At 42.5% G+C, this 20,504-nt stretch overlaps 1 protein-coding gene across 1 annotated transcript; it reads right to left on the reverse strand.

The window, feature by feature from the left end:
* Positions 1-7,222: 7,222 nt before the first annotated feature.
* On the reverse strand, positions 7,223-15,137 carry Enpp5 (ectonucleotide pyrophosphatase/phosphodiesterase family member 5). Its single transcript, XM_052193493.1, has 4 exons — positions 15,003-15,137; positions 12,617-13,480; positions 10,902-11,078; positions 7,223-8,627 (listed from the first exon to the last, which is right to left on the reverse strand). The coding sequence occupies exons 2-4, from the start codon at positions 13,443-13,445 to the stop codon at positions 8,200-8,202; spliced, it is 1,434 nt and encodes a 477-aa protein (XP_052049453.1). The 5' UTR covers positions 13,446-13,480; positions 15,003-15,137; the 3' UTR covers positions 7,223-8,199.
* Between the last annotated feature and the right edge of the window lie 5,367 nt (positions 15,138-20,504).

The following is a 20,504-nucleotide window of genomic DNA, read 5'->3' on the forward strand; positions in this document are numbered from 1 at the left end:
GTGTATAAACCAACCCAAGTTAGAGAAAGGACTGAAGGAGCTGAAGGGGATTGTAACCCCATATGAAGAACAACAGTATCAACCAACCAGACCCCCAAGAGCTCCCAGGGACTAAGTCATCAACCAAAAAGTACACATGGCTCCAGCTGCATATGTAGTGGAGGATGGCCTTGGTCCTATGAAGGCTCCATAGATACCCCAGTGTAGGGGAACTGAGGGAGGGGAGGTGGGAGTGGGTGGGTGGGTGGGTGGAGGAACATCCTCATTGAAGCAGGGGAGGGGGAATGGAATGGGGTTATCTGGGAGGAGGGAAACCGGGTAAGGGGATAACATTTGAAATGGAAATAAAATATCCAATAAGAAGAAAAAAGAAAAAAAAGTCTATCATAATCTACTTATTTTGTCTTACTCTATTTCATAAGCTATTAATATACTTATTATATACACATACCTTATTTTACTGACAAATTATAAATGTGTACATTAATGTACTATGATACATAAAATACAAATGACTAAATAAAGATAATTAACACATCAATCACCTATTTGTCATAAAAAAAGAAAAGAAAAGAAAAGCTACTGACAATGTTCTCAGTGGTGAAATACTGAACATTCTAAGTTCAAAAAAACGGAGTCCAAACTCAGGACTCTGATTTAACTGGAGGATGGACCTAGCTTTAAGGACTAAATCGCCACTTTCCGAGTTCATTATTCATGACCGAACCTTAGACTTAACTTCCCTGTTAGCATCCTCATGTGTATGTTGGCATAAGAACAGTAGGAACCCGTGTGGCTGTGAAGCATTAGAGTTACTTTGTACAACATACTTAGAATCTTAGTTGGGAAATGGCAAGTTCCCATAACTGTTGGTGCATTCTGTTAGGTCTCCTTTTTTGGTAATTATGTGTGTCTGACCTGGGTCTGTTCAGGCCAGAATATGCTGTTGTAAATCCCGAATCTGGAGTTACAGGTGGTTATGAATCCACAGAGCAGATGCTGGGAATCCGACTCCCATCCTCTGCACAGTGCTATTCCTTAACCCCCGAGCCATCAGTTCAACCCCTGTCACCCATTACATTCTCTGCACCTAATAATGAGTCAGGAAACTAGTTAGCAATAATAGTAGAATTAATGATTCAAAACAATGCACTGGCTACAAGGAAATGAGAGGGCCACATAAATATTTTCAGTCCTTTTCACAATTGAAGAAAATTTGAAGTGATTGTAGATTTGGAAGAAATAAGAGTGTTTTTCACATTTTAAAATTTGTAGTTTACTGTTACCAACTGAGTGGATATTGATATGATTTGCTTGCTATTCCTTTATCTAGTTTTTAGTGGAATCATCGGTCTGAGCCCTTATTCTGATTTGTTTTTTTGAGCAAAAGTTCCTTGATTTGTTATTTTTCACTATAAAAGATATAATGACACAGGCTTACAGGTAGTTAGGGACTTGCAATTTCCTAGCCAGTCTTGCAAAGTGTCTATATATAAAATAATTCTTTATATGAAAGAACTACATGAAATAAGATTAATCTATCATTGAAAAATTAATTTGTATCCCCTCAGAATTCACATCTTAAAGCCCTTCCCCACGCTCCTATGATTTTTTTTTCCAAGTGAGGGCTTTGTAATCTTCTAGTGAGAAGAGATGGAGCCCCTATCATGGAATCAGTGTCCTTTAGAGGAGGAGAGAGGACAGAGTGTCTTCCCCTCTCCAGTCCCTGTCTGCCCTAGGCTGCAGTAACGCTAAGGCCCAATACACTCAGGGCAGCTGGAGCTGGCTGCAGTGTGATTTACTTCCAACACACGGGTCCCCTTGCATTGTCTTTTCATAGTCACCCTCCAATTCCAAGATGACACCATTTCAAAAATGACATGTGACTAACTCCAGAGGGCTAGATTTTGTAATTAGCATCATCATTCACCAAGATTTATCCATCTCATCATAAATCTCAATAAACCTCTTTACTAATACCTTTCCAGACTATTCTCTAAGTTTAAAGCCCTGTTTGTTTACCCAACAGTTTGAAGAATAGTCAGTTTCAGAGTTTGGTCATTAATATAAAGCCAGTATGAACATTGTGTATAGCTTGGCTTTTCTGAAGATGTTTGTCTTTGGAATAAATATCCCAGAAAGGCAAATACTGGGTCATGTTTGGCTTTCTAAAAAACTGCTGTTTTCCAGAGCATATCTTCTGCTTATATTCCCAGGAAAAAATGGGTGATCTATGTGTCCCCATAGTTTTTGATAGAAAACTATTTTTAAAATCTTAGCGAGTCTGATAGATACTGTTGCTTTTCTGTGGTTTCACTTTGCATTCCCCAGGGCCCGCTGATGCAAAGCAGTTACACAACCATACTTGCCCGATTTGATCTTCAGTGAAAAGTCTCCACGAATTTGCCCGCCTTGAAATGGAATGTGCTAGTCCTTTGTTGGGCGTGCAGTTTGAAGATATTTTCCTCCCAGTTGGTGGCTTGTTCTTTGTCCTCTTTACACGAACTTTCACAGAACAACAAAATAGTTCTTTTCTGTAAGTGACAAGTTCCCAGTTCATAGTCTGATATCCCAACCTTTGTGTGTGTTTGTGCGTGTCTGTTAGTCTGTCTGTCTCTGTCTCTGGTGGGCTCTGCAAACATTGTTTCTTCCACACCAGGGAAGCACATTACAGCTGACCAGAGAAGCACATTACAGCTCAGTGTCCAGTTTGTACTTTCAGGGTTGTACCTTGGCTAAGAAGCCTACTAACTCCATCTTGTTCTAGGTTCTGAAATGTTTCCACCTTTTTTTTTCTTCATTTTGTGCTATTTTTTAAAGGAAAGTTCTATTCATTATTCATGTGTTTATGGGTGCATGCACTCTATAGCATACACATGGAGATCATGGTTGCTAAGAGATTCAACTCAGGCTGTCAGGCCGGAGGGGGTGCCAAATACCTCTACACAATGAGCTATGTCTCCAGCCCTGGCTTTAAATGATGGTTTACATAAGATTGTGCATTTGTTTGCCTGGAGATGCTTAGCTGCTCTGGTACCTTCCTTGTAAAGTCTGATCTTTCTCCATTCAAAGCTTTGCAGCCTATGTCAAAGTCACAAGAGTATTTCCGTGAATGTCCTTCCGGTTCTCTAGTGTTCCTTGAACTAGGTGCCCATCTCTGTCACGTCCACGCTATATTGATTATCACCCCCAAGTCAGTAGGATTTAATATCAGGTAGAAAAATTCTCACTTGTCTTTGTGAAGTAGGTGTAACTCTTGCAGGGCCTGTGCCTAGAAGACATATAGATGCTGGGATAAGCTTGTCTCTATTTCTAAACAGCTTCCCTGAAAGTCAGAAGATCAAGATCTACAGTAACTCTGACAGACATGACATTTTATTCGGTTGCAAGCAACCTATGAATATAGAGTGTTTTTTCTCATCTTTCGAGGTTTCTTTCAATTTCTCTCATCAGCATTTTTCTGCTTTCAGGATACAAATTCAGTAGGTTTTGTTATGTCTTATACCTGTTTTTATTTTATGAGGTAATTATAAATAGCATTACATTTTGAACTGTCTTCTGCATGTTCTTAATATGCAAAAATGTGACAGAAATATAGGCAGTCTTGGTATTGGTATCTTTGATGTTGTAGCTTGCTGTACTACTTAAGAGTTTTTAAAAACACTTGTTTCTTTGTGATTTTCTATAGAAATGACCATGTTCCCTCAAAGTGGGGACCATTTTATTTCTCCTTTTCAAATTCGAATGCCTTTTCTCTCTTTTCCTTACTCTATTGAGGAGCCCAGCTTCTGCCTTTCACTTGTCTTTGCAGGGAATCACCACACACACAGGTTTAGCATGTGGCTCAGAGGCAGTGTCAGCCTAGTGTTCAGTCTTTATGGTGGGACATTGGTGTGCTTTGACGGTGTGCTGCTAAAAGTCACTTCTGGTCTGGTCTACAGAAGGGTTTCCCTGGGGTGAGATGCCCGGTGTCACTTGGAGGAGGGACAGGAGATTCTGTAATTCAACCGTCCATATACATCCATGGTATTTGGGGGCAGTGGAAACAAATCTCAGGGAGTGAGGACAAAGGGGGTTCGGTTCTTAAGATGGGGACACTTTTCCATATCTGGGCCCCATTTATGGCTATGCTGATCACCACTGAGTCTCTGAACCTCACGCCTTCAAGGACACAAAGGTTGGGCCTCTCTTACTAGTTCCTTGCCATATCACTCAGTAGTAGGGCCTCAGCCCTGAGGATGGGAAGAGAAAATACTTCTCTTGGTTGATTTTTAACAGGACCCCAACTGGGGCCTGTGAGACTGTCTTACCTGATACAGGTACAGAGGCTCCGCTTCAGTCCCAGGGAGAAGCCTGCCTGGACTGCCATCTTGCTAGGCTGGGCTTTGGGAATGGAGACCATCTGTGGCCTTCTGTTGGGTGAGGGTTATGTGAAACCCTGTCTCTGTGATCTGCATCCATCCTTCAGCACCTAGCCAGCTTGCTAGCCTCTAATCACCTCTCAGGGTTTTCGGCTTCATTTCCAGGGTTATATTTGTGTTTGCCATGAAGAAACAAGACTAAATGTATCAATTCTATCCTGTTCTGACCAGATGACTTCTGATTTATTTTTAAGTGTGTGCATGGGTGTTCTAGTGTTCTAGAGCACATGTGTACAGGTGTATGTGCTATGTGTATATACATATAAACCAGAAGAGAACCTTGGGTATCACTTGGAAAAAATACCATCCACTTTCTTTGAGCCAGGGTCTCTCTTTGGCCTGGAGCCCACCCGGAGGCTATACTAGGTCGACGTTTGGCTCCAGGGATCCTCCTGTCTCTGCTACTGCAATGACAAACTGTATGCCTGGATTATACCTAGTATAATCATGTTTTCATGTAGGTGCTGGAGCTTTAGCTCGGGTCCTCATACTTGTCCAGCAAGCACCCTCCCAACCTAGCCATGTGCCTAGACCAAGATGTATAAATGTCTTTTTACAGTATCAGATTGTCTATAGCATAGGAAGGAGTTACCAGGGTGAGAGTCAGAGAAGGTTGAAATGCTGAGGTGAGATCCAGCCTCGAGACCACCTCTGTCCTGCAGCGCTTGGCCAATCAGGAAGGAAACTAAAATTTGTGCATATCTGAAAATCAAGTGTGGTAGAACAGAGCTTGCCAATGCAGAAACCGTCCTTAATGACTTCTGGCTTAGGGTAGGATCAACAGGCTTCCTTCTAGAAGGACATAAATTCTCCCACCTCAACTTTGCATGTAAACTAAGTCAGGAATCTGGTGCTCACACCCCTGGCATCCAAGTTACTTCTTTGAAAGAGGGCAAGGACCCTAGTTAAGTTAGATCATCAAATGAGCCCTCAGACCCTTCCAAGCTGTGTAACAATCATGAAGGCTGTCCCCCTAAGTCAGTGAACAGCTGGAAACATTTGGCAGCCAGCAGAGCTAGGTCTTTTGGGCAATAGAGTAACTTCTTGTAAGAAAAAGACTAATAGGATGCTCACTTTACTGAGTCAGAATTTAGAAAAGCATTTAGCTGTAAATAGCAGGTGGCAGAGGACGTAAACTTTATAAAACCCTATACTAAAAAAATAAAAATTCTTGTGAATAATTGTACAAATACCTAAAGGAGCAGGAGGTTTGAGCAAACCAGGGAGAAAGAAGAGCTTTATTCTACTATTTAAAGATCCCGTTTGTAATTATAAAATTAGGCAGTCTAAGTGTTGTTGCTGAGTGCTGGTCCGTGATCCCTGCATAAAGTTGGACCATGAAGACATTTAGGTAAAACTATCTAAATAAAGCTACTGAAGGGTTCCAAATAACAAGATTTTCCCAGGAAAGTTAAGTTTTCTTTTTGCTATCCCCTCTCGCTGCTGATTTTACAGGGATGTGGGTATCTCTGATGGCCATACCAAATGTATGTGTAGCAAACCTTTGAACAATCTAACCTTCCTATCTAAACTTGTGCTGCGCTCATCACTTTGTTCTGAGGTAACAGCACCTTCTAAAGGGAACTGAACACAGCCAGCTGAGTGTGCACAATGCCATCTGGATAGTGGTTGTCTGATATGGACTAAATCATCTGCAGGTCACTGTCCTCATATCTCCTCATCGTTCAAAGCCACAGTCGTCACCACGTGTGGGCACACCTTTAAGATGTAGACAGCCAGAGTTGAAACTCACGAGGCATTTGCTACCCGATGTCTGACTTCCCAGCATCCTCTGGGATGTTGGTCATTCACACGTATTCTCTTCTGTCCTGTTTAGAGGGTTTTACTGAAATGAAAATCAGGGGGCTGGAGAGATGGTTCAGCAGTTGAGAACACTGACTGCTCTTCAGAGGTCCTGAGTTTAATTCCCAGCAACCACATGGTGGCTCACAACCATCTGTAATGGGATCTGATGTCCTCTTCTGGTAACAGTGTACTCATAGACATAAAATAAATAAATAAATAAATCTTTTAAAAAAAGAAAGAAAATTATGTGCTAATGTTTTTTTTTACCTTTGGAGCAGTATAATAGTTTATAAATATCTCAGTTCATTTTGGGGAACTCATTCAAATCCAGCTAAATCCCCATCACTTTTGCTTTGCACATGTAGGCAGGCCTTTCCCTCTGAAATAATACTGCCATTTCAGTCATTAGCTTCAGGGTGGGGGATGCAATATGTATCACATGCTTCCTATGGGCTTTCTGTCTGCTTTGGTATTGTTTTCCAAAGAAAGCTTTCCTTTGCAGGTCCTCTTGTGGTCCCAACCTCCTCACTGCTTAGCATCTAAGAGGCACAGCTTGAAGCTGTCGTTAACTAGAGCTGATGCTAAGAGGAAGCTGAAGGGGAGCTATCCGGGAATACGCATCCTCCTTTTCCATCAGTAAACACCTGGCAGGTGTACAGAAAATGGTCAAAAATTTCTTGAAACAAAATTAAGCACTCTGAGTTTGAGTGTTCCCATACCTGTTATAACCGAAAGCTTTTCTTCCCTACTAGAGGGACCCCTTGTTACTATGGTGACAAGGCACAGGTCTCATCTATGGCCCCACCTGATTTATTTTCCAGGCTCCGTGGTACTCTTACCAATGTTCCATGGCCTATGTGTCACCTAATACAGTTTGTCTTGTTTTGTACCTCTGGATTTTGAAAGGGGTTAAATGATGTCTGTCTGCCGGGTTCATGACACCAGAAACCACCAATAAGCAAAACAAAACACTATATGTTTTTTTTAAATCTCACTTGATTTTTTTTTTTAATGTGATCAATAATGTTGTTTTCAAAGAAGCAAATCATGACAGGCAGGAAAGAAAAAGACAAAACAAAACACCGCAGAGATTGTGTCTGGCCTCCGCTTTTCAGCTAGTCTACACAGAAAGGAAGTTTTATGTGCATGGTACCCTCGTCATGGGATCAGGACTAGACTCATCCACAAGGAGCAATAACTAATGTATAGAAATAAGATCTTTAGAATGCACCTCTCAGTGCTGGAATCTCAGAGGGAAGAAGCAAATTAACATGTTGGTCTTTGGTGGGGGGGAAACATAACTAGAGATACTCACAATTCAAACTGCTGCTGGAAAAGCATCTATCCAGATGCAGGTTACAAACTTGGTCCCACTGACTTTTCAACACTACTTCCTCCCCCTCTTCCTCCTCCTCCTCCTCTTCCTCCTTCTCTTCCCTCTCCCCCTCTTCCTCCTCTTCCTCCTCCTCCTCCCACTTAAGGAGACAGAGTTCTACATTATTTGAGAATTGCTAGAAACGTCCTTCACTCTGGACATGGAATGCTAGTATCTGGTGAGAAAGATGCAGAAGGTTGTCATTTTCAACCAAGTTACTAGATGCATTTATAAAGTGCATGTCAGAGAGGAAGTCCCTATTAGGATAGTAAAAGTCCATCATCTTAGGTACTTTCAGCAGTGCAAAGTTGTTAAGTATGTGCATTATATGTGCCAACCCCGAATAGAGCACCATCTACCTACTAAGCCAGAGAAAGCCGTGGAGGGGTACCCTTACACGTCTTTGATCATTTGCAGGCAGGGGTGTTTCAATCGGTCGGGTGTGCATGTATGTACGTGTGACTGTGCCCCAAGTATGGGTTAACTGCTTGATGGCCTAGGCAGATACCTGTAACTAGCTTTCAGGAAGCTGAAGGGTCACCATTGATATAATCTCGCACCCTCCACTTCAATACACAATTCCATGGCAAGGAAGAGCTAAGCTTGGAGCAATGGCTGAGCAACTTCAACCTGCATATATTGTAAAGTATGCACCTGACTGCGTATTAAATGCTTAATGAGAACTACAAAGAATACAATAGCTATGATGCTGCCAAGAGTGATGCCAATGTAATAAGGGTACGACTCCTCTTGCTCATACTCTCCTGGCTTGTCACTACCAAGGAGGAGTGTGGTACTCTGTGTGTAAGGAATTGCTTTTGAAGCTGGTGAACTGAGAAGATCCTGGACATTCCTGAATGATCCATTGTGTGGCAGGGCGGTGATATTGAGGAGGTAGCAGAGCAGGGAGTACAGATCTGTAGAGTTCATGGCTTCTTTTGTGAAATTCTTTCTGAAGGCAGGACCGTGGGCTAGAAATATTGGATGCATTTCTGCTAGTGAGTTATCATAACCATGGTTGCCTACTGTAAAGAGAAAAATGCATGAATAAGTTAGCCAACCAGATGGCACTAGAATGGAAAGAACTGTCCTATGGTCAAGTTCTGACCTTAAGTGCAAAGGTTATCCAATTTGACTTTATAAAAATGATGTTACCATTTATAATCTCTGCTGCTGTCAGTCCCACAAATCACCTCAAAAAATCAAATGTCATATGGCTACCCATCTTTCTTATGGGCCTATACCACCTTAAATAGCAAAGGAGGAAGGGAACAGGGCAAAACAGAGCCAAGTCAGGGTGGCGAAGGCAGGCAGAGGGTTGATTTTGTTTTCTTCTGCGGCTGGCTGGTTTTTGGCAAACACTTCCTGGGTAGCTAGGCTGTCTAACTGTTACTCTAAAGTAAGGTGGCAGTAGTCTTGATCACAAAAAGCAGAACCCATGTTGGCCAACAGAGAGTGAAGAGTACTATACAAACACTAGACAGCACAGCAACCAAACCTTTAGTCACAGCTGTGACCCACTAGGAAACTCAAAGGTCAGAACATGTAGGGACACTGGGAAGTCTGGACTTCCAAACTCTGGTGGCTCCAATGGAGACCCAGCTTAGTGTGTCCTGCTTTAGTGTGGCTGTAAATAAACTCTTAAGAGGTCTTCTCGTGGGCATACCCAGCGATTCCATTTAAAAAAAAAAAACAAATAGATTGAAAATGCATATTCAAAGCTGAATGTATGGGTGGCGTGGTATTAGAGCAAAGGCATGGTCACAGTTCCCACTAGGATGGTGTCCTAAGAAAACAGACAGGATTTTATTTAAGTGTAATGTGGAACATGGCTCATAACTCCAATTGCATTACTTTATCCTTGCTTGCTACAAGGAAATCCACAACAGCATTCAGATGTAGAAAATGAAATCCAAGTTCACTTCTCTGAAAGTCACTGATCTGTCATTCCCAAAGTAATGTGACATCTTCCTGTGAGTCAACTCCACAGGTAGAAACCATTCTAAATGCCATAATTCCTTTCAATTTACTCAAGCATGAATATCGTTGGCCTTGGAGCCAATAGCAACTTCAGACACGGTGCTATGCTCATCTGTTTAGTTGATAAATTACATTGGGAAATGTACTATTATATAATCCAGAATTGATTTAGGTTGTGTTTTTTGTGAGATGTTAGGATCTAGCATCTAAGTCATATGAGAAAGTAATGATAATTCTCTCATATGCCATGGACCAGAGAATCAGATTCCAGAGGAAATCATGAAGAACAGGGACCCTGTTTTATAATGGTAGTTGTTACCATAAATATTTGAGCTAGTGGGCAATATTTAATAATAAGTGCCCACGGGTGATGGTTCTCAGACGATGTTGTGAATGTGACTCCTAGGGTATACATAAAAACAGAGGAGTAGGCCATGTTTTCACGGTATCCAATTCAGTGCTGCTAGGCTGGGCCCAAGGATGTGCCTTTTTGACAATTTCCTGATGATTCAGACACTGTTGTACCAAAGGACACACTTTGAAACCTCCTGCCTTTGGACTCAGTACCTTGTAAAATTCTGACAGAAAAGAACCACAGGAGCCAAAGTGGGATTATCCATTGAATACGTAAGCATAAAGTAGTAGAAACAGGATCACTTGAGTTTTTCTATCAACAAAATAAATGTGACCTGCCTACTGTGTAGTTGTAGCTCACAGAACCAAAGGCCTTACAATGTCTCCCTAGATTTGGGTTAACTTTAAAATACAAAATGCCCTCAGATCTCAGCAGACCTTTTCTGAGTAATACATCTACCTACTGAGTTCACAAACAAATGAAGGTAGAAATGATTTCTTCCCAGCTTCCTTGATGTGATCAAGTACTGTTTTACTGATTATCTGTGGGTACAAACGGTTAGAAACCAGAATGCGTGTAGTTGTACGTATCTGCTAATAGGAGTCACAAAAACACTACAAGCACTTGATCATGCAACTACTTTGCTTTCAGTCACTAAACAGGGCAAGAACTCGATTCTAACTAAAGACATCTTTACACATATTTTCCTGTGTTGGGGATCAAGCCCAGGGCCTCATACATGCTAGGCATGCATAGGTGCCACCAAGCGATAGCCTCAACCTTGTGTGTTTCTTATGTATATATCTTTAAGACATTTCTAGATGAGTACCGATACAACACAGATCCTTCAACATCTAAGTAACAGAGAGTTAAAAACATCAGTAAGTAAACTGCTGTATTATCCACAGCCTCCAAGTTAGCAAGAAACGGTGCAGAATGGGAAGAAATATGATAACATACTCACACAGAAATTCATCTGACTTATTCTGCAAAATATACCACCCTTCATCAGCCACCGCGATGATCGGCTGAACTCGGTCACTGCGCTTGTAATGCCATCTTTCCGGTATCTCCTCCTTTTTGTAGACCGTTAGATTAGGATGGGCACCAGCCAGTGCGTCATAGACTTCATCAAATTTACCTAAGGAGAAAGGAAGAGAGAGAGAGATTCAGAACAAGACTCACATTCCTACACACACCCAGGGCCAGGAAGCATTGTGGAAATCCAAACCCTAAAGAAGAGTCTTGAGGGGAAAATAGAAACAGCTACTCTGTTATTAGCACATTATCTTACATAATAATAAAAAAGGACTGTTTTGCCCCCAGAAACCATATTTGTTACTTTCTAAAGACTTAAATATGCATGTAGATACAAACACCTATTGTACTATAGACACCACCTAAATACTAAGGTTTTGTGAAAGCCAAATAAGAGAACCCAGGTCGATTAGACAGACAGCAGCCAGTCTCTGTGGATGTAGAGTCCCTGGAGAAAAGAGCAGGGTACACAGAGGTCAGGAGTAAGGGGAGACAATAGGCTGGAAATCAGCTTGAGAAATTACTGGGGGGATTTTTTTAAGATTTATTTATTTCTTTTATACATATGAGCACACCACCCACCATTGCTCTCTTCAGACACACACGAGGGCACCAGACCCCGTTACAGATGGTTGTGAGCCACCATGTGGTTGCTGGGAATTGAACTCAGGACATCTGGAAGAACAGTCAGTGCTCTTAACTACTAAGCCATCACTCCAGCCCTACTGGGGGTATTAAGGAACACCCCAGAATTGAAAATGTACCACATCCTGCTGCCATCTTTAACTCCTGTTCTTCAAATCCAGTTGCCAGGTCTTTGTCTCTAACCGACAAACCCCAACAAGAGAAAACTCACAGCATCAAAACCCAACTGCCTATGGGAATCTAATGGGCTAGTAGTAATCTCATGGGTTGATGTAACATTTGAGTTGCATCCCATATGTATAGGCAGGCATACATACTTCCACGCTGCTACTTAATAGATTTTGCTTAACTCTTCTGAGAGTACACAATTCCCATTGGGGAGGTAGCACAGCTTTTCAAACTCCCTTCTCTCTAAGTAGGGCCAACTCTCCAAGGTGCTATAGTTTCATTCAGAAAAGCAAGCCTTGCATATTTGGCTACATATTCTGTCACCTTTCCTTCACATGTTAACCCTTGACCTAGCTTTAAAATGATGCTTAGGCGACAGTTTGGGAAGGGGGGCATTCCTGAAGAAGTTTATAAAGAATGCAAGGCATTATTCAAACCTCCTTACCAAAATAAAAAACATCTAGGATTGGCAAGCTCAGTCTCCCCTTCACATTCTCCACTGTTTGTCTACTAACCAGGCCTTGACTAAGGGTCTGTTGGTGGTCTCAGGCTTCCAAGAGAGGACTGAGATGGGATTCAAAGGCCCTATCCATCTTTCTTGGAGAGTTGTAACCTTTATCATATTTTGTGATTCTAAAATTCTTAAAACTTATAGCCAAAATGTCAGTATTTCTGGGTGTGGGAGGAAATTAAACTCAAGAAAAAGGAGATTTTTGTTTTCCAAGTCTAAGGACTAAATCTTAGTACACTGTTATGGCATAGGCGAGTGTCGTGGAAAGAGACACTGGGCATGTGCAGCGTAGGCTCGGTTCGACAGGTCAGACTTACCTTCTTTTGGCAGGATGGCAGCTACAGGCGAGTGGTCGATCAGGGTGTAGTGCTCTTTGTCCAGGTAGCGGTCAAGTTCTATCACCCTCTCCTTAGAGCACTGCGTCATCCCGTGGTCGCTCGTGATGATGAGGTTAACATTATTCCACAACTTTGCCTTTTTCAGCATCTTTATAAGATACCCTAACTTGTGGTCAATATCAGAAATAACAGGCCCCATGAGAGGACTGTCAGGCCCTACATCGTGCCCTGTGTCATCAGGTTCTTCCCAGTAGAGAAAACCGAGATTGATGGGGTCTTTGGCTGTAAACCACTCAATGATTTTAGCAACTCTGTGTTCAAAGGACACAGACTCATTGTAAGGTAGATAGTAGGTAGGGAAACTGTCATGGATCTTTACATCTGTCCCGGGCCACATGGCCGCACCACTAGCATGCCCCGCCCTCTGGTTTGTGATCCATATTGGTGTGGCTTCTTCCCAAAACTTAGAATCATAAATATTCATGTGCTCCAAGGAGAAAGACTTGTTCAGAATAGGATCGAACATGTCATTTGCAACAATCCCATGATTCTCTGCAAAGAGACCAGTGACCAAAGTGTAATGGTTAGGGTAGGTCTTTGTGATGAAAACATTAGTGACCTGGTTCACATGGACACCATTTTTCATGATATAATGGAAATGAGGTGTGGGAACTTTATATAAATAATCCCAGCGGAATCCATCAAAAGAAACTACCAGAACCTTCTGCTGCTCTGGCTGCTGAGAAAATGGCGCTGACTGAGACAGAGCAGCCAGTGTGCAAGACACCAAGAGAAACTCTGGAATCATTTTTCAAGTCCTTGGTCAGCTCAGCATAAGGTAATCTGTAGAATAAGCATAAAGGAATTATTGCTGACAACTGTGATTTGTACATTTTCTTCCTAAGTCACATTTTCCTGGAAAAACTGTAGTACAGAGCTCCATTTGACACAGAACACCAGGGCCAAAAGCTTTAGTGCCACTTTAAAAACAAACAAACAAACAAACAAACAAACAAACAACCTTTTAGTTTCCTATATCCTATCAAAATATATTCCTCAAAGAAACAAAGGAATTATTCAAATGGACCCCACAATAACATTTAAAAAGATGACTTGTATATGTGACTTTTCAGAGACAAATTCGAATGATTTAGAATGCTTGAAAATTTGTGGATATGGAGTGTGTGCATGTGGTATGTGTGTGTGTGGTATCTGTGCATGTGTGGTATATGTGCGTGCATGTGTGCATGTGTGCGTGTGTGCACGCATGCACGTGTGCATGTATGGTATGTGTGCATGTGTGGTATGTGTGTATGTGGTATGTGTGTATATGGTATGTATGTGTGGGATGTGTGCATGTGTGGTATGTGTGCATGTGTGGTATGTGTGTATGTGGTATGTATGTGTGTGGTATGTGTGCATGTGGGGTGTGTGTCTATGTGTGGTATGTGTGTATGTGGTATGTGTGTATGTGGTATGTGTGCATGTGGGGTGTGTGTGTATGTGGCTCTGTAACCTATGAAGCTTGCTGGCTTTGCTTTCAGAACCACAAGCTGTATGCAAAGCATACAGATACTCTTAAGGTAAGATTTGCTTTTTTAAATTGTGGTTTCATCCAAACTAGAAACTGTTTTAGACATTGGTCTCAAGACAATGATTCCAAACTTAAATGTACTATTGTATCTTGAATGCCACTCATTCTGGGAGCAGCATTAATAATGGCTGTGATGGGGGAATTAACTGTATGCAGGAAACTGCAAATGACTGATCCCCAATCCTTCCCTCCTTTCCCCCCTCAATTTTCTCTCCCATATCACTAACACGAAGGGAATTATTATCAACCAAGTACAATTTAACGCCAAGAAAGAATCAATTGCACGGGACATATGTTTTTTTTTTTTTTCATTTATTTTAGTTAATTGCGGTAAATAGAAGACAACTGTTTTCTTGGGGCAAACTTGAGGCTCTAACGCTCAGGGATGTTCGATAATAAAAAGTAATTTAATTACATGGGTGTCATAACGCAGGTGGGGTAGGGATGAGGAAAAAAAGGAGAAATCTTTTATTTCTCCATGCAAAACGGCTCGGAGCCCTGAAAATCTCCAGATCTGGATTGAAATCGCCTTGGCCTTTCTAGTCCTGCCTCTCTCCAGCCCTTCCCCCACAACCTGGGCAAACAGGAGCACCAATCAAAGAGCAGAGGAGGGTAGGGAAGAGGAGTGGGTTTAGGTCCGGGAGTTCTCAGTGGGTGGAGGGGTGCATCGCCTTCTCCCTACCGGGGTTGCTAGGCCTCCCCGCCCCCTGGCCGGTGACAGCCCTAGTGTGGGCCTCGGGGGTGGCAGGCCACCTATCTCCGGGGACTCACCCGTGCTGGAATCGATCTGTCCTGGAGCGTTTGGGACCAAGAGGTGGCAGAAGCAAGGGGCGCTGTCGGATCCAGTTCCCTCACCTGCACGCAGGCTCCACGCAGAGCACCTGACCCGTTGCTGCAGCCCGCCCCGCTGCTGGAACGCCATTGGCTCCCGCCAGCTTGTCACTGTTACCAGGGCAAAAAAACCGCTCCTAGGAGTAGCTGTGCAGCCTGTCAATTAGGGGAAGCAGGGGGCAGGCGCTGCGTGGGTTTGAAAGAGGGGGACTTGGTGGCCAGATTTGAGATAGAGATGGGTGGCCTGGGGCTCTTGGAAGCTTGTCACTCAGAACTCTCCTAGTAGACCTGTTGTGTCTGTGGCATTGAGGGACTTTAGTGTACTGTCCCAGTGTTTGGTGATCTGAAACTCATGTTCCTTATAAGCCATTTTTATTCTACCATCTCTTCTCCTGAGTTTTCTTCTTCCTTTATCATAAACTGGTAATGTCACTCAATAAGCTTTAATCGAAGGAGGGATATCAGACCCAAGATTGCCATGAGATGGTGTTTATAGTTTGAGACAAAGTCTCATTTAGCTCATGTTAGCATGGAATGCAGTCTGTAGCCCAGCACCTAATATCTTCCTGCTCCAACTTCCTAAATTCTGGGGATTACAGGCATACACCTCCATGCCAGGTTTTCTGAGGTGCTGGGGATTAAACTTGGGTTTTCCTGAATGCCAGTTGAGCATTCCCTCAACTGAAGTATCTCCCTAGCCCTTACAAATCTTTTGTTCATGAATAGCTGGTGTTAAGTATTTTCTCTATAGAAGGCTTTGGAAATCTAGTCAGCTCTGCAGTCCAATGTGTGACTTCCAAGTATTTGCAGGACATTCCCCACTCCTGCCCCCCAAGCAGTAGCATCTGAAAGCTTCAGCTGCCCAAGCCAGGCTCCAGCTCCGGGCTGGATTGGTTGACACTTGGAAGGTCAAGGGGCTTCAGACACAGCTGCTTAGCCCCGCATCCAACAATGCATTAAAGCTGTTATTTCAGGGAGGCACCCACAAATCTGGTTTATTCGTGATTCAGTTTCATCTTTTTAAAATCTTTGACTATAGATGAATTAATTTTTAAATGTAATTAATGATACTTTAAGATCTGAAGGGGGTGTAGTCATGGTCCCAATTTGCTTATTATGTGCTGTATATGATAGTAGTGGTACCATGACACTCTGAGAGACTATGTCTAGCTACCCAGTTCCCCTTTCTGACGCTAACCTAATTAGTATTCTAAGTCTGTCTGCAATAGTATTATCTGCTTGATTGTTACAACTGAAGTTTCAACATTTAATCAGCTGGTAAGGGTGCAAGCATCCACAGCGTGGCCTTGGTGTCTGTCTGCAGCAAATATCCTCTGTTCTGTGTGCTGGGCTCTGACGTTTCCAGCCACGCTTTGCTGTTCTATAAATGAGTTGAGCCTTTTTGGTCTTAGCCTTTGGTGTTTTTCTAATGAAGGGACAGTCCCAACTCTAACCATGGTCACTTGCTAAATTGGGCGGCACCACCCTGAAGAGCCTTTGGGCACTCTGCCTTAGGGACTTAATCATTTTCAACTCGTGGGAAGGAGACTGAGAGGGAGGTTGTTTCTATGTGTGGCCAGACCCAAGACCGTGAAGGTGTACACGTTGTTCCAAAGTCCCAAGCTCTGACCTTTGAAACTGCTCAAAGTTGGAAGGAGGTGGTTCAATCTCATAAGTCCTTATCTCCCAGCCTAATAAGCCAATTCCGTGTTCACCCCAAAGAAAGAACACCTTCTGACCATCACAAAGCAGGGGTGAGAACAGGCCTGTTTTTGTGTGGGTGGTTGAGTATCAGAGACTCTTACCAAATGACAAACTGCCATGCTCTGCAAACCTTTATGGAAGTCGTGATTGTTTCTAACTGGCCACACTTGAAAAATTGCACAGTGTAGTTGCTAGCCATAGCTCATAACACAGAAGACAGCTCTCAAGGGGCTCAGTGAGCTCAGGCACCACTTCTAGATCTCCATACAACAATGTCTAGTGATCAACTGGTAGGCTTGCAGTGTAACTTACTTTTCTAGTGGGCAGGGTCTTGCTCAAATAAGGAATGATTATTGAGTTTTGTTGATAAACTTTCTGCTTCCACATCTGTACTCTGCCCAGTTTAAATTTCTGTCCAGTCACAATCACTACTCAGCAAGTTACATCAGTATGGGTTATAAAGCTTCTTTATTTCAGTTGAGTTAGTAGGATAAAATCAGAAGTAGGGATTCATGTCTGAACACAGAGCAACAGGATTCACTTTTGTTTCATAGGTTTGGGGTAGGGAGGACCCCTCTATCTTTAAAGACCTCAGAGAAATCTAACAAACATTTGGGGGCTAGGTCATTCTCTTCCCCAGGACTGTAAGAACACTGTGCTAACATTGGAATAATACCAGTACTTCATAAAATAGCAAAACAAAAACAACTAGCTGTATCACAGAAGTCTTTTTTGATCTAGGATTTATAAGAATAAATAATTTTAAAAGCAGAGGGCAGGGGAGACGACTTAGCAGTGCGAAGAGCATGCTATTTTGGCTCCTGGTACCCATGGCTATTGGGTGGCTGTGCTGGCTGGTTTTATGTCAACTTGCTATAGTTGTTTTGGAAGAGGACGCCTCGGTTAAGATATGTTCTTACCCATTTGGCCGTGAACAGGCCTCTGAGGCATTTTCTTGATTGACATGTCGTGTGAGGGTCCGGCTTATTGTAGATGGTGCACCCCAGATGGTGCACCCCCTAACCCCCACCTGTACTGACCCTCCTGAAGGCTTTAAGAAGGCAGCTGAGGAAGTCTTGAGGAGCAAGCCGGGAATGTAGTATTCCTCCATGACTTCTCCACTTCCAGCCTTCCAGTTCCTGCCCTGACTTCCTTCAGTGATGAACTACAGTATGGAAGTGAAAGCTGAAATAAACTCCTTCCTTCCCAAGTTGATGTGGTCATGGTGTATTATCACAGCAACAGCATCCTAAGAACAGTGGTTCACAACTGCCTGTAATTTCATCTCCAGGGGCTCAATGCCCTCTTCTGTCCTTCTTGGGTAAGTGCACAACTAACAATAAAACAAATCTGAAAGCAAAACCAAAATTAAAACGTGTTCCAGGTCACTGTTCTATAAAAACAAAGAACAACAAAAACCAAAAGAAACCCCATCCCCTTAATCCTTTATAGAATATTCTGCAAGATAGAGGTCTCATCAATTCAGTAAGTAGAAGTATGCACTTGGACTGAAAGACTTCTAGAAGTTACCACAGCTGATCAAACATATTGCCCCCACCCAGGCTCCAGTGTGTGTAAGCGATAAGGACTATGGAGAGAGACTCTCAGACCAGCTGAGCTAACTGATCAAAAAGAAGTCCTTTAACCTGTGATCCTCTGCAGGCTGTGCAGTGTGCCTCAGGGATCCAGTTTTCACTGGCTGTCACCCATGATGGGGTAGCCTTTGGTGATGCAACTGTCTTTGGGTCATTTCTGCTCCTGTGACTAAGCCCTTGTCTATACTTCTATAAGTAACTCCAGCAAAATTCTTTCACCCAGTTGGATTTTGGTGGTATCCGTGCTGATTCTCTCATTGGTGCCAGTTTGGGTTTGGGGTGAGTGGATTTTGTTCACATCTCTCTAGGAATCAGGTCACATGACATCCTGAGACCCACATGGTGGAAGGAGAGGGCCAAGTCCTCATATATGGAAACTTTGATTTCCATACATATTCTGTATCCAGCTCCTTCTTTCCCTATCCTACACAATGAAAAAATACAGTGTTAAAAAAAAGATTCTAGGCCACCTGTCCTTGTTAGGGTTTCACTGCTGTGAACAGATACCATGACCAAGACAACTCTTATAAGAATAACATTTAATTGTTACAGGTTTACAGGTTCAGAGATTAAGTCCATTATAATTGAGATGGGAGCACGGCAGTTTCCAGGCAGGCATGGTGCAGGAGGAGCTGACAGTTCTACATCTTCCTCTGAAGACTGCTAGTTGAAGACTGACTTCCAGGCAGTTAGACCACACATAGTGACACATTTCCTCCAACAAGGTTACAACTACTCCAACAAGGCCACACTTCCTAATAGTGTCACTCCCTGAGCCAAGCATAATCAAACCACCACATCATCCCGAATTATAATGAGATTCCTTGTCTAAAGGGGTGGTAGAGTTAAGAGTTCACAGGTTCAGGCTGCCTACAAAGGCTCTGAGGAAGAATTGCCTTTACCTCTTCCACTCAACCTCAGCCTCTGCCTCTACCACCTCGTGCTGGCCTCCCAAGTCTAATTCTACAATTACATATGGCTTTTGACTAGATGACAGACATGAAAAGTAAGGTCAACTTTTATTGGTTTATCTAGAACCACTTAGACTTAATTGCATATGCTAAGAACCTAGTTCCATGTAAGGTCACAATTTGAGATTCTGCTAAATTTGAATTTTTACAGGCACAAACCAAGTACATTTAGTTAGTAGAGGGTTAATTTTACAGTCTAGCCTAAAGAAAATATTACAAAAATATCTAAAACCATAGAAATGAAAGCATCTAGTCAGAGAGAGCATCAGAACCTGTTGCATGCTACTGATGGGAGGGGCTTCTCCACTATAGATAGCAGTTGATGAGTTTCTTAAGAAGTTAAATTCACACTTAGCAGTCCTGGGTATTTATTTGAGAAAAAGAAAGATGGAAACTCCCTGAAAAACATACATACATATTTTTACAGAAATTTTATCCATAAAATCTAGAAACTGCAGATATCCCTCAACTGGTAAGTTGATAAATTGTGGTGTGATCATAAATGGAATACTACTCAGAAATAACAAATAAAATCTGGTGACAATATAATTGAGTATCAAAAGCACTAGGCTAAATGAAAGAAGCCAAGTGCAAATAGAAACACACTGCATAGTCTCCTTTATGTTAACACTCTAGAGAAGGCAAGAAAACAGTGACAAGAATCACACTCATAGTTGTTAGGAGGTGGGAGTTGGAAGAGGCATTGGCTGTAGAGCCAGCCGGTGGTGGTGACCTCTCATGGTGGAGTTTGGTTTGCATTGGCACTTACATGACTGTGCTGATCAGATTCATATACTACATGCATGAAAATGTTTGCTATGGAAAATCTGCCTCAAGGAACTATCATGACACAACCCCACCTCACAGTGACCCCTTAACCTCCCATTGGGAGGTAGCCCTGATGTTGCTTGACTTGCTGTGTTATTTTTTTTCTGTGAATAAGGCTATGTTAATCTAGCCTGCAGGATGAATAACAGAGAAAAAATTCCTTGAGGACCACGCTTTCTTGGCTTTGGGGTTCTTGAGCCTTCTGAACTTTGGAAGCTATACAGAAAATATAGATTTTTTAGGCTAGGGGTAAATATCACTTAATTCACAACAATTCAAAATCTAGGCTGTTTGAGTCCAGTCTGAAAGGGCAATTGCCTATTTGTGTGTGTTTGTTTGTCTTG

This window comes from Apodemus sylvaticus, chromosome 9 (genome assembly GCF_947179515.1).
Source record: "Apodemus sylvaticus chromosome 9, mApoSyl1.1, whole genome shotgun sequence".
In the NCBI taxonomy this organism is placed as follows: domain Eukaryota; kingdom Metazoa; phylum Chordata; class Mammalia; order Rodentia; family Muridae; genus Apodemus; species Apodemus sylvaticus.